The 14,850-nt window shown below is 36.2% G+C and overlaps 1 protein-coding gene across 1 annotated transcript in view; it reads left to right on the top strand.

Moving 5' to 3' along the window:
• RP1 (RP1 axonemal microtubule associated) overlaps nucleotides 1–14,850 on the top strand; it is a 203,495-nt gene that overhangs the window by 102,777 nt on the left and 85,868 nt on the right. Inside the window, exons 28-30 of the mRNA XM_090137594.1 lie at nucleotides 781–1,006; nucleotides 10,442–10,596; nucleotides 11,184–11,262. Of these exons, the coding sequence (XP_089993720.1) occupies nucleotides 781–1,006; nucleotides 10,442–10,596; nucleotides 11,184–11,262 (460 nt within the window). The remainder of the gene's footprint in view (nucleotides 1–780; nucleotides 1,007–10,441; nucleotides 10,597–11,183; nucleotides 11,263–14,850) is intronic.

Genomic DNA, 14,850 nt, shown 5'->3' on the forward strand with positions numbered 1-14,850 from the left:
GTAAATAGGTAAAATAAGTCTTTTAAAATGTATTTTATTTTATTTTTATTTTCCCTTTCTGTGATTATTTTCCCCTTTCCATGAGCTTTCGATACCATCAATGAAATGAGAGCAGTTAACCTTACTTTTGTGCTTAGTTTCCTGCCATCAGCACTGCTCAAAAAAACTTTTGCAGACCAAAAGAAAGTAGTTCTTATTTCAGGGCTGCAGTATTCAGTGTGACATAGCCATGTTTTATTGTTCAAATTTGCTGCACTCTGGCGTCAGCACTTACAGAAATAGTTAACCCTGATACCAATACACATAAACATAGAAGACAAAGAGAAAAGTGTGCCACAGAAGACTGATAAGTGGTAGGAATAGTTAATGGAGCTCAGCTCACAGTAATTCTGTGGACTGTAAAATATATCATTGCATGCAGCATTTACTGAAAGTACTTCTGTTTATTAAAATATTTGTATAGAATTAGAAGTTTTCATTACCACGCTACCAAAAGGATTCTGTCAAGAGATCTTAAAAGGAACTGAATTGTTTGAGCCCTTTTGTCACTTCAAATAATACAGTAATCAAGTCAATTAAATTACTCTTAGACTACTTCATATGCTTTTGCTTGATTGCTCTCACATTCATTGTGTATTAAAGCATCATTTTCTGAAGAACAGAACTCTAGTTATGTGTTAGTTGCATACTTAGTTTGCATGCCAGTCTAAGAAGGATTGTTAAAAGATAACAGGATTAATTTTTTAATTCAAATTTGTGATTTTTTTTTTCTTGTTACAGATTAATCTCAGGGATCTTGGGCAGCTATATAAAATCCGCATTGGCCATGACAACACTGGTAATGATCCCAGCTGGTACCTGGAGGAAGTCAGACTTGAAAGACTATCGCCTCTTTCTCAAGAAGAGATTTGTCTGCCCATAGAGTGCTGGCTTGCAGAAGACAAGGGTGAAGGTGATACATGGAGAGAAGTGGCAATAAGAAACTCTACAAAGGAAATTTTGCCATGTACGTGCTCTTTATGTTAGATTATGAGTTCACTAGCCTCATTCTGTGAGTACATGACAGCTTTTCATATTTCCTCCAGGAAACATTGTTGAAAAGTTAACATAATCGTGAAACAAACCTTTCTATTATAAGACTAGGTTTCTAGTTTGAAAGAAGTGGAAAGCAATCACCCTGCCCCACACCTTCCCTTCTCACCATCTGAATATAGCTATGGCCAGGGTATCTTACTCCTCTTAACATTCTTGGTGTGTTAAAGTGCTCCTAAATCACTGACAAACGCTTCTCTTTAGAGTAAGTAGCCTATTTACATATGGCAGGAAATTAAGGTGTACCAAGGTTTGTAATATCATCTAGCATCATGGTCCTTTTTAGTAAGCTCGATATCATCCTTTCTTGTGTTGCAAAATATATTCTTTACCAGGAATCAATGATCTGAATCATCACATGCACATTTTCAAATCAAATTCAAGTCTCAGCCACTAACATAGAAATGGTTGGCTACAGAGTGGCACTTCTGTGACCTGAAAGTTTATCCACAATTTCAATGCATTCCGCTCTCTTCAAGTGAAGCAGTAAATAGCCCATCATATAAAGTTATTATTCAAATAGTCCTAGGATTCTACAGAGGAATAAGGAGCTAGTGTAATCATGCAGCACAATGTTTTGTTCTGTTTTGTTTTGTTTTATGGAATGCTTTTGAAATTAACAGGAAGACAATGATGCAGCTGGTAGAAAATACTGTCCAACAGTGGTAAGCCTTGCAGAGATAGGTGCTATCATTTAGGCAAACTGTTTTTGAAATTAAGTAGTGACCATTGCAAGGATTCAGTGGCTCAGCATAAAAATGGATCATTGTGTAGTTCATGAGGTAAAATCATTTCAGATGAAAATATCTAACAAGTGGAAAATCTTAAGAGAATATAATTCTCTGGTTAAGCAGTAAAGGCTGGTGATGTTTGAATGTTTTCATGGGTTTTGAGGTCAAAGAAGGCTACTGATCTTTGTTAAAGATGCCAGAAGATACTGAGGTATGCATGTAACAGCTCAGCTTTCCTTTCTGCTCTTCTTTTTTAACTATTCTACAGAGTACTTAGTGACTTTAATAGGAAATTTCTGAAACCAAGAGTGATCAGGATGAGCAGGGCCCTTTGGCGTGTATACCACAATATATGCAGTTTATTACAGCGACATGAAAGTCTATGCAGCTCCAGTAGAAAAATAATAGAAAAGTCACTTATGTTATATAAACCATTAGTTCAACATGATGAAAGGTGAAAAGTCAGGTCATTGCTGTCAAAGTCTAGGAATATTTTTAAAACAGCAGATTTATTTAGTCTTTCTAATCAGTCAATTACTGCTTCTTTCATTGCTTTAGCAAAAGCGTTAACTTCATTAAAATATTTGTCTCAAGATTGTATGCAGAGATATATTAGAAAGGATTTAGAAATTTCCTGAAATTGTAAGGTTTACAAATTACTTATTGATTTCAGGCACATTTAAATTGAATATCAATGTAAACTCAGCAAGGCCTCCCAAGGATTTCCTATTTAGTTTCTAAAGAACAAGCAAATGAAATACTATCCATCTGCATTTCCCATTTGAAAGCTAATTGCCTACAAGTACTGAGCAAACCACATCAAGTCATTTTCTCCAGCAGAACAAATGATGTACTACTTATTGCTTAATGATAATCTGATATGATTTAGTAATTTGTCCCGTACTTTCAAATCAATTTAGTATCTTCTAGTAGTAATACATTTACTTAACTATGAAAATCTTGTGCTAAAAATTTTAATAAAATGAATAAATGTAAATTTAGCTCAGCTTTTTTTTTTTTTTCTTAAATTTACTGTTCTTTAACTTGTTATTGCTCAGCTTATTCCTTAGAAGAAAGTGTAATTCTTCTCTTATCCATTTCTTTTTTTTTTTTTTGTCCACTTCAACCAACCAAACTCTGTTACCTGCCCTACAAAGTCCTAAAATTATGGAGCTGATTTTTGATTCATTGTTTTTGTGCTTTTTTTTTTCTTCTTAATTTTTTTGTTTATTTTTTTCCCTAGCTTTTTTTCTTCAACTTCTGATTTACTTTCAGATTCTGAGACCTTTTATTTAACTGACTGGAGCATGCTGTTGAACTACGTGATCCTTGGAGGTCTACTGGTTTGGTTATTTCTTAAGTGTCACTCTATGAAAATAAGTTGAAAGGTTTATATTGGATACTTTGGCTTAACTTTATAGCATCATGGCAACATACGAGTGTTAGGAGAATCTCTGCATCCCATATTTTGCCCCACACCCAGCAGTCTCAACTTTCTCTCCCAGAAAGATGCTCTGGCACTGACTCATCATCATGGAGTCAGTTTCACAGCTGGACACTGGGGCTGAGGCTGTCCTGGGACAGCTCTGAGAGGGGATCAGGCAGAGTGTCAATTTGTCTGAATCCTTAATATGAGTTCTCACCTGCACTTGTGCCCCCGTGCTTGTGCAGATGGGCTGATGACTTTTGTGATTGGCCTGGGAGAAGCCAATGTAGGATGCTATTTGGGATCCAACTGCCTGCACTCCTGTGTGTGTGCAGATGGCCCTTACACCCAACCTAACATGAGAATTGATTGTCTTCAGATAGGGCTGAACTTTTGATGTTAGGGGATGCATGATGCAAGACATTTTGAGTTTTCTTACTGTATATGTGACTATAAATTTCAAATGGGAATCTTTGCGTAGCTGAAGGAATAATGTACTGATTTGAAACAGAAAACAAGTATTGAGGCTGAGGCAGGAAAAATTCCAGCTTAGAAGATTTAGACTTATTTTCCACTTAGGAAAATATGCACGCAAATACAGAAAGAGGTTAGGATGTGCTGACTGCCTGAAATAGTGCAAAAGATGACCGAAGCAAATAGTAATGACTCGAGCATTATCTCTACAAAATTTGTATCCATGTTTAATCACTCAGGAGGCACTGACTACTTATGTAAATAGCTAAGGTTCTCTTTCCTGTTGTAAAACTGATTTGTAAATGTGCTTTTTTTGAAGTTGAAATTCTCTGAAGAATATTATCTTCTCTGTGCTCCTCAAGATGAAAATTGCTGGGGCTGTGAAATCCTGACAATAGTTCAGAAATTTTCTTCTGTTAAGTTCCTTTACCTGCATCACATGGCTTGCTAGTTTTCTTTTTCTTCTTCTTTCTTTTTCTTCTTTCCTCTGAATCAGCTGATCTTCTACAGTGGTGGAAGCAAAATAACTGACTAGAAAGATCTGATCATTGGTCTACTTGGGTAGTTTGAGAATCTATGTCTGAAACACAGCTGTATATCTGTGGCTATTATTTGAGGCTGTGGCACTTCAGTATTACAGCTGACAGCTCACTGCAGACATTATCTCACCTGTGTCAACCCACTCCAGGGATGTGCTGTAACTGTTGTGCCTAGGACTGTGACTGGGAGTGAGGCCAGAGACTCCAAACACCTTTTCCCCTTCTTTCTCCTACTCAAAAACCAGCAAAAGGAAAACACAACTGGCATATTTTTTCATCCCCAAAATTCCAGAATAATTTATGTTCAGACAAAAAGTTTCAATTTGCATTTCTCCTACATTGCTATGAGCAGCTTCTGAAAAGCCCCCTCATGGTTCTTACAGCTACAATGAAAAGATAACACCAGACCCTTTCCCTACATATATGTTTATATACCTAAGTACTGAGGCTGAACATGGAAAGACCTTATTCACATGTAAGAATCTAGCATGAATTTCCAGTGCTAGATCCTTAGAATAATTACATCTATTAAATTACTCAAAATTTTCCGTATGTGTTTTTTACAATATTGCTCTAAATACCAGGAGTAAATGAAAGCAGATATTAGAAACTGATTCTGTAATTGTAACTGAAATGTCTTCAGGTGATAGGGTTTTTGTATTTATAACTCCTCAGAAAGTCTATGCTTCACTTCTGGGGAAGACAATACCTCTCAAACACTATCAGCCATTCAGAATTTGTGCCGTTTTAAACTTAATGCTGTGCCAATCCACGTTTTACCCTCCTGTCATGGCAAAATGACAAATATTATTTCTGCAGATCAGGTGGTGAGTACTAAATGATAAAATCCTATGACAGAGCTTCAGTCTTTCTGTTTAAGGAATCAAAGTAAAATGATAATTTGATTAAAGCAAGAATATCGTAGGGAAGCAAAGAGCCTGGAGCATTACCATGTTGCATTGTCCTGATATCTTGGATCACCATTCTTAGATGAGGACTGGATAGCATCAGTCTGACAATTTTAACGTTGTATAGCAATTACTGCTCTCTCTGTTTTGTATTCTTTGGCCAGTTTGTCTGTTTGTGCTGGCAGACTGACAGGAGTGGATTCATGCAGTGAAGCAATACGTGTTAAAAACTCAGTGAGCTATCATGTGCCTCATCATGTGCTTTAAAGGGGAAGTAAGTCTGGGCTCATTCTGATTGCCAATTGGACATATTGCCAATTTCTGGCAAGATCATCTTAATTGTTTTCCTGGAATGTATCCTCTGGTTTAGTTTCATCCAAAAAGAATCTATTATTTTGCTCTAAAATCAGCAAGCAAGAAAGCAAGAATTCCCTGGCCTACCAGGGAATTCAGTTTTTTGACTCAAACTAGTGTGCACACCAGTGTCATTGGGCTCAGCTGCAATGTGGAGGAAACCTATTTAATGTATGAATAATGTGAGAGTTCTACATATCTGAAATTCCTCTACTCTTATATGGAATTCTAAATTAATGACTCCTTTATTAAAATTACTGTGGAAAGAACTAACAGTAGGTCAGTAACATGTATTAAGTCAGCATGAAAAGACAAATATTTCTGCCATGAAAGCTTTTCTGTTAGTCTCACTGATAAATTCTTCTTCAACCTTATTATGATCATTATTTTCTCTTCTCCAAACATATCAAAATATTTGTTTAGTCTTTAATTCAGAACAAATTTTGCTGCTTGTAACTGAATTCTGCACATCACTTCTTCAGAAGGAAATGAGAGATGTATTCTGTGCTTACAGATTGGGGGTCAAACTAAATCTTGCCATTGGTGAATGATCAGAAATATACCTTATCTTCCGCACTGGAAATCCCGATTCAGGTGCCCAGAATTAGAAATCTGGAAAAAAAAGGGTTCTTTAATTTGTATTTTGTTGCCCTCATATGCCCTTAGTTCACATTTACTTCATGACCACAGAAAAAGAGCTTCTTTTCATTCTCACTTTTGTCCAGGTAGTTCATGTTCATGAAAATGTTATTGATAGAAGCCAGAAGCTGGAATTGAGACATAACAAAACACTAGAAGTCTCAAGATAATATCTCAAACAGTAGCAGTAGTGTGTTTTTACAGACTAAGAGAATATAGATTTGAAATTTATACAGACTGCTCAGTAACTCTTATGCTCCTTTGGGCATTAAGCACCTGTGCCATTTTTAAGCATAGTTGTTATACTGATTTGGTGTCTGTCTTTTGTACAACCATTTAGAAGCTCACCACCTCCATCTGAAAATATTTTCCCTCCCTTCTTTCAACTTCTTCATCCGTGCATCCGTATCTCAGAGTTTTCTGTTTGATTATTAAGCTTGTCTTAGTCAACCAGCTTAGGAACTTGTAAATCTCAATCTCTTACTTTCCATCACTTTATTTTCTAGTAAGTGCTACCTGAGATTTATTCTGGCCATTCTGTATTAATTAATCCTTTTATCAAACCTATTGCATTTTTTCAGGATGTTTGTTCTATCCCTCTGATGTGCCCCACATTAGATAAAGCTGCCTAAATGGGAGTCTATCAGGTCCCTTTGAATGCTGAAGTAGTATGTCTTGACTTCTGTTCAATAGTTGTCTTTGTATTTTTCAACTTTTTTTTTTTTCCTATTTTTATAACAATTTTTTTTTCTTTTTTTTTTTTTTTGCCATCTCAGTTTTCTGTTGATGTAGTTTCATTAAATCAGTAGCATATTGTGTAACGAAAATGCTGCTGCAGAGGAGGGGATCAGGCCATACAGCTGTAATTCTCAAAGTTGTGTGATTGCTTTTTCTTACTGCTTTGAAGCATGTCTCTATTTCAGATGTTGCAACAGTGAGGCCAGTCAGGGCCTTAGAGTAGATCAGTTTCTCAAAGGAAATGAAACCAAACACAGAGGCTGAACATACTTTCTAAGATCTTCTTGTTTTACCATACACACACAACAAATAATGAACAGAAAACTACGAACAAGCAAATTTCACGTATGGTGAGTCTTGCTGTGTCAGCAGTGTATTCAGCTGATAGGTTTGTTCTGCAGTCTTGGTTGTATCTGTCTCAAGTGTTCGTCAAACAGCTGGTGTGCCTTGCCTTATCAGTTATATAGTGGCATATATTGTCATTATATTTAAGCAATCCCTAGCTCAGTAGCCATTAACACTAACATCTTTTGTTGCAATTTTGCAATGCAGAGGAACTACTTGACAGTTTGAAAAAATTGCATCTGGTTGAGTTACTCTGTAACCTAGGTTGCCATTTGCAGAGAAAATATCTAACCTATGCAGTCTGTTTAGTGAAAGCTTATCTTGTGTCCAAACACTTTTCTGTAGTGGAATTTACGGGACATTTTTGGAGAATATTTTCCTTGTCTTTTATTATTATTATTATTATTTTAACAGCTAGTTTCGTATAAAATGTGTTAGAACGTACAAAAAAGCTAAGTTAAAGGAGCATTCCATTTATTATCCTAATACAGCAGCTTAATTCATAGAGTATTGTTAATTTATATAAAAAATCGAAGTATAATCTGGTCTTTTTGTTAAGAAGGTTCTTTCTAAATAATACAGATTGTGTAGCCTAAATAAATGTCAGATCTAACATTCTCCAGATGGTGAGAGATGTATAGATGCAAGGAAAATGGAAAATATTTTTCTGTTCTTTACATTTCAACATGTACATGTTTTCTACTTCAGACTGAATTATTTAGGCTTGTGGTAATAGAATGTACTTGATTAGATCATTATCATCTCTCTGGTTACCAAAGAGAAGTGCAGAGCTACAAAAGGATTCTAATATCTATGTGTTGTGTTCCAATTGTCTCTTCTGTTCTGGTATTTCCTGTACTTAATCCATTTGGTTTGGTGTCCCTCCAGAACGGAAAAAATATCATTTGTATTCTCTTCTAGTAATCATTTATTGTTAAGGGGTTTCTTAAAATAGCCTTGACTATGCTTTAAAGTAGTAGTTACCATTATGGAAATTTTACAGTTTTGATCATGGGAATTACTTATAGTATAAATAATACAGAAACCAATTTTTGTGTATAAACAGCCATAGCATAGTCAGTCCTTAGCTAAACCCTTTTACTTGGCTCCCACTGATACTTTCCTTTTTCAGAATGACAACGTAAGAACGTAAAAGCATGAAGGAGACTTCATGCTGATCCATAGTGCCTTCCTCCGCAGGTAGTCTAGCTCTGTTATTAAAATGGATGGCAATACTGAATATAATCTTTAGGGGTTTTTTTTGGAAATGTGATCTCTCACCTTCTCCACTCCCTGAAAAGGCTTTGTCCCATTCATGATCAGTGTAACTCTTTGCTTTCTAGAATGTTTCCTTTCATTACATATTGTCACCCATTGTCCTCTGTCCTTTGAATAATATCTTAATCGTCAAGTATCCTCTGGTTATTAAACTATGTGCAATATGAATATAGCAAAAGTAATGATAAAGTGTTATGAGTACTTGGCGTCACCTTGAGCACTGAGTGTAGTTTCAGGCACCTCAACATAAGAAGGACATAAAGCTATTTAAGAGTCACCAGAGGAGGGCTGTGAACATGGGGAAGAGTCTTGAGGTTGAGGTGTATGAGAAGCGTCTGAGGTCCCTAGGTTTGCTCAGCCCAGAGCAGAGGAGCTGAGGGAAGGCCTGATGGTGGCTGCAGCTCTTGATGGGGAGCAGAGGGGCAGCGCTGAGCTCTGGTGATATAGTAATGCAGGGATGTGAGAGCTGCAATGAATGGTTGGAAGTGCAGAAAATAATAAAATTGATCAGGACACTTTACTGCAATTTTGAGTCACAGTTGTAATAGTGGCATTGAGATGGAGACAGTGTCCTATCTGATTCAGGATTATTTCATATGAATTAAAAGTTTTTTAATTTCTTAAGCATACTATCTGTCATCAACGTTTTCTACCTACTTTTGAATACATCTGGGGGTATTTTCTGCCCTTAAGTGCTTGCCATATTATTTTACTACCTCTTTAAATATTCTGCTGGGAATGAGAAATTACTCATTCAGTGGTATGATGTTTAAGTCTTAAAAGTTGCCTTGGGGTTCAGTGAATGAAAAATTTATAGAAATGCTTGATTCTACTATTTGGTAGTGTAAGAGTAATACAACTTAAATATTTGTAGGATTTTTTTCTAGTATCAAGCTTCTTCTGTTTTCAACCTAGTTCTCTCTTAAAAGTAGTGTTGTTAGGACTGTCACTGCCTTTCTTTATTTCAAAAGTGCTATAAAACTTTCCATTAATGAAACAGTGATCTCCTCTATAATCTACTAGGTAGAAGCAGGAGTGGCCAGCTGTGAATAGAACAGACAAACTGCATGGAAAAATTGCATTTAAAATGTAAATAGGAACTTTTTTGTAAGTCAGAATGAGAAAAAATGCATGAAATATAATAGTATGTAATTATTACAAATAGTTATTTTTAATGTAAATATGCTTATTTGGTAAAAAGTTATATTACTGTGGTGAAAAATACATTAATATAGTAACTCTGAATTATATTCCTTAATTCATTGAAGATGTATATTTTTTTTTATCTGTAAGACTTTTTTCTAGACTAGAACAAGAGAAATTAAAAAGTTGTAAATATCTTTTATTTCAAAGCTTTCTTTAAAAAAGTTAGCATCCACTAGTGATAAATGATGAAACATTCAAAAGCAGGTTGAATGAGGTGAAAATCTAAAATTACTGACATTCATAATATTGCTATTCTTGTTATAAAATCATATTAAGGTAACACATCACAAAATTCTGATTTGCACAAATATGGAGGTTGACAGTGTCTTGGTGCCAGTGAAATATAACCATTGTCTAAGAGTATGCCTAAGGAAAGGCTCTCCAGCTAACTTGACAAGAATTGTTTTGCAAATTATGTCCTGAAATCGTAAATACTTATCATAGAATGAGAGAAGAAAATGGAGCACACGGGAACTTTTACTAGATAGACTGTTTTGAGTGGATGGACTGCTATACTCAGCATAAATGCGAAGTTTAGTATTTTCAGTTTTTTTGTGCTTTGAGAATTACGAGACTTGAACCTACAGGGGACAGACATATGGATAGCTCTTACTATTTACAAACTTGTGGTCTTCTGGCCAAATTTTGATGAGAAAGCTTTTGAATCTTGTATGAACTATAAGGATAATTTCAAGCTTTTTCTTCTTCTAGTGCTTGTGTATGAGATCCGTGTACACACAGGTGCTAAACTTGGTGCTGAAACAGATTTTAATGTTTATATCAATCTTATCGGGACAAGAGGAGATGCTGGCAAAAGGAAGCTCCATAGATCTAAGAACAATAATGTAAAGTTTCAACATGGACAGGTGAAGTAAAATCAGTGCTAGTTCTGATCAATAGGAGTAAATTATGGCTTGCAGACTGTTTCTTCAATATGTGTAAACATCTTTTAACTTATTTTAATATAAGTATCTTGCTGCTTTCTCCTAGATTTTCTTTATTCAAAGCTACATACAGAATTACATAATGTGAATAATATTTATCTGTTGATTTTGGAAAAATTCTTTTCTGAAAGCACTGAATAGTAGAATTTATGTAGTGCTGATTATTTATATTAGACATGCACATAAAATAGTAGAAATACCATTTTTGTTCTCCTGAACACATCATTATGAATTTTAGAATCAACCTCTAAATCCTTATTCCCAAGAGTTTTTCCAGTCTTGGTGAGGCAGAAAGAGCTGTAAAGATGACCAAAACATTCTTCGCTAATCTGTGGAATATTTTTTAAGGTGCTCTTCACCTTGGAAAACTTTCTTACATTTGTCGTGTCTGGCCAAGACCAATATAAGAAACCCATATTTATTTTGCAAAAGGAAAAAAAAAATAACTATACTCTTAAAATGATAGCTATGGTTATGATCTTTGTTATTTTCTTTTTATGTTTCTACAGATGGATATTTTCTTCATAAAGGCTGTCTCACTTGGAGACTTGGAGAAAGTTCTGCTTAGCCATGATGGAGTTGGTCCAGGTAGGATTTAACTTCCTAGAGACCAGTCTCTTTTCAAGTCCTTTTTAAATGTAATGCATGTTATTTATATTGCATCCTTCATTCAGATTGGGACAGAAGGTCTTACAGTGATAAAAAGTCTTCCTGCAGAGCAATCACAGTGATGGGATGGTGAAAAACAGTGGTAACAGTCAGTAACGAGGAAACAGATTTAATGTCAAATAATCCACTCCATTTTCAAGTTTATTTATAACAGAGCACCATTCATTTGCATATTAAAAATTCATGAAAATGTTGCTTACAGAAGTGAAATAATCTTTCGTTAGAGTAAAGACCAAATGGAATAGAAATAAAGATATTCAACATCTGCTTCACTACCAATCAAATTTTGAATAGCTATAGCCTTATTTCTTTGCTACTTTGGGCAATGGGAGAAGATGTTATTAATTTAATCTGTATAAGTCAATGTGGACTTGCTCCATTATGGGGTATTGCATTCATCTTGAATGTTTTCAGAAAAAAAGAATTTTGCATAGAGAAATTTTTTATATAGGCCCTTCAGTTGCACATCTCTGGAATGATGTAATTGAAGAGAAGACTGGTATTTAAAAGTATTGGAGATGTGAATACTGCAAAAATGTTTGCAGGTTAGTAGCTACAAAGAGATGCTTTTTACAGAATCATAGAATGGCCTGGGTTGAAAAGGACCTCAAAGATCATCTAGTTTCAACCCCCCTGCTATGTGCAGGCTTGCCAACCACCAGACCAGGCTGCCCAGATTCACACCAGCCTGGCCTTGAATGCCTCCAGGGATGGGGCATCCACAACCTCCTTGGGCAACCTGTCACCACCCTCTGAGTGAGAAACTTCGTCCTAATATCTAACCTAAGTCTGCTCTGTCTTAGTTTAAAACCCTTAAATTCCCCCTTAAAATCATTTCCCCCTTTTAAAAATACAGAAATGTTTTTAAAGCTGCTCAAGGCTACGTTTGATACTAAATCAGGAAAAGACCTTCACTCTCTTCTGAAATGACCTCAAGCAATGCCCAGTGTGGTGACTGTGTTGTTCAAGGAACTGAGCAGACCTCAGAAGTAGCCTTAGTGTGTAGGGTGTAAAGCTGATTCTCAAATCTCTGTAATTTTCTAGATTTTACTGTCTTCAGCAATACAGATGATTGTACCTAGAATGCTAGTACATCCTAGCATGTATCCTAGAATGCTAGTACATAACTGAAAAGGCAGTGTGACAGAGTCTACCTTCACTCTATTCCCCAGTACACATAGTATATTCTCCATCTCTTCCCTCACTTCTCCCATAATAGGCATCACAGCTATATCACAGGATCAATATTACAAATCTAGATTTCAAAAGGATTTCAAAATCTCTCTAATTGAAGAATAATCTAAACAAGAACATGGATTGAATTCCCTATTTGATGACATTTATGCCTAGGTGTTGATTGTACTCAATACAGATAGATTTTACAAGTTTCTTTTGAACTCTGTCCCATACTAATCTGAAATAAACCTGAGATGAGTGGAAGTGGGGTAAGGCAATGGATGAGAGCTAGTAATTCAGGAGAGTGACCATCTACAGAAACAGTTATTTGTGAATGAGAAGGAGGAATGAGTGTTCCATTAGAGATGGGTCTATCCACTGTTCTAATCATGTCACCTGCTTGAGTGATAGGATGGAAGGGGAACTATCCTGGAAGGATCATGAAATATATGCTTTCTTTAGGGTAGGAGAGAGAGAGACCTCTGTAAGGTTTAGGATCGGGGTCATAGTCAGTTTTTTGCAGGTTTCTTCTCATGGCTGGCAAATGTTCTTGTAATCACCTGGTTTATGTGCCTTTGGGAACATAGCTTTCACAGTGTCAGTATTTGGACCCTAGCACAGTGCAGTGTTGTTGTTCTTCAGTGTTGTTCTGCTTCAATATGCTAACAGTGGTATGACTCAGGCAATACCTTGTGAAACAAATGTAAGTTTTGAGTAATGTAGACACTGTGAAAACAGGGTGTTTGAAAACAGCTTTTGAGGAGAACAATACCAGTCACTAGAATAGTTATTGGAAGTGGTCTAAAAGAACAGCATGAACATGGCAGTTGTTACCACTGTCCTGTTATTAGCAAAACTCAGTTCATATTCCGATGGCCAGCCATATTAGTGCAGACAGAGGCTCAGCACTCACACAGGCATAAATAGGACTTCAGCCCATTCCCTTCACCAACTAATCATAATGGAAGTCTGTAAATATAACCATATTGTATATATGTATATATAAGGCACCTAGTAATTGGTCTTAGACGCTCAGTCTGCCCAGTAGTGTCTCCGGATCCTCACTCTCCTCAGCTGCTGGCATCTGGGTCAGTCAGACTCTGAGGCTCAAACACCCTATCCAGCTACAGGTCCAGATCCAGATCCCCAAGCACACACAGACACTTCTCTAGATCCACGGACTCTGGGTCCCTCCAGTAAATAGAAACACACCTAGACACACACACATCTCTCAGGCAATCCCTTACATTCAGCAGTCTCGCTGTCAGTTGGCACAGACTTCCTGGTTCCCAGAAGGTCATCAATTCACATCCCTGGTCTCCAGGCCACTTCACCTACTCTCTGGATAGTCTATCTTGATGCTTGCAAGATAACACACCCTGACCTACAAGTGCTCACTCCTTCATTTAGGGTACTACATGGACCCCTGCAACCTGTTGTGTGAATCCATTTGCTGCTGCTGAGACCTACATGTGCACATGGGATAGGCTCCTTTCTTGGGGTGCCATGATAAGTCCGATACTTCTGTAGGCAGAAGTGCCTGCCAGTCTAAAAGGTGCTCTGAGCAGCTGTGCCTCTCCCACTGACTTATTGGATGGGTTTCATTGTTTTCATCAGGAAACTGAGGCTGATATTCTGCTTAAACAGTCCTGTGAGGAACCACGTCAGAATAAGTACTTGTATTCCAATACATGAACTACTTCTGTGTTCCTGTGGGAAGAGATGAGTCTTTGATCACATAGAATCACGGAGTCATAGAATCATTTATAATGATGATCTTTAAGAGAAACCAATATACATATATATATATATAACCACTATATGAGTCTACACATGTATACTGTAGATTCAAAAGTCCATTGCAACAGAATATGGAAAAAAAAGGGAAAACTGATATAATAAGAATATTATTAATAATTTTCTTGCACAGTTTTACTGTGTTCGCAAATATATGCTTTTTATCAATGAAAATTTTAAATGCTTTGCTTGTCAGTCCTATTTTTTTCTCTATCTGGCAGAGATAAAGCTCTGTGAAAAAGAAAACAAACAAGCAAGCAAACAAAACCAAGACTGGAACAATGTCCTGTCTATTAATTAATGCAAAATGCTATTTTTTTGGTAAAATCAAGTTCTTAAACATTTTTTCCTACCAGCGTAATAGGCCAGTAGCAGTCATACCTCAGTCTTACTCCTATGCTGATGAATGTATTTATTACTTGAAATATAGCCTAGGAATTTCTGTTTTGCTTTGCTTTTCTCGATTTAAAATACTAACATTTACAGATTTTATAGAACGTAAAAGTATGTTAAAACTTACGTAGCTTTACTGGT

Source organism: Phasianus colchicus, chromosome 3, assembly GCF_987193195.1.
Source record: "Phasianus colchicus chromosome 3, bPhaCol1.hap1.1, whole genome shotgun sequence".
Taxonomy (NCBI): Eukaryota; Metazoa; Chordata; class Aves; order Galliformes; family Phasianidae; genus Phasianus; species Phasianus colchicus.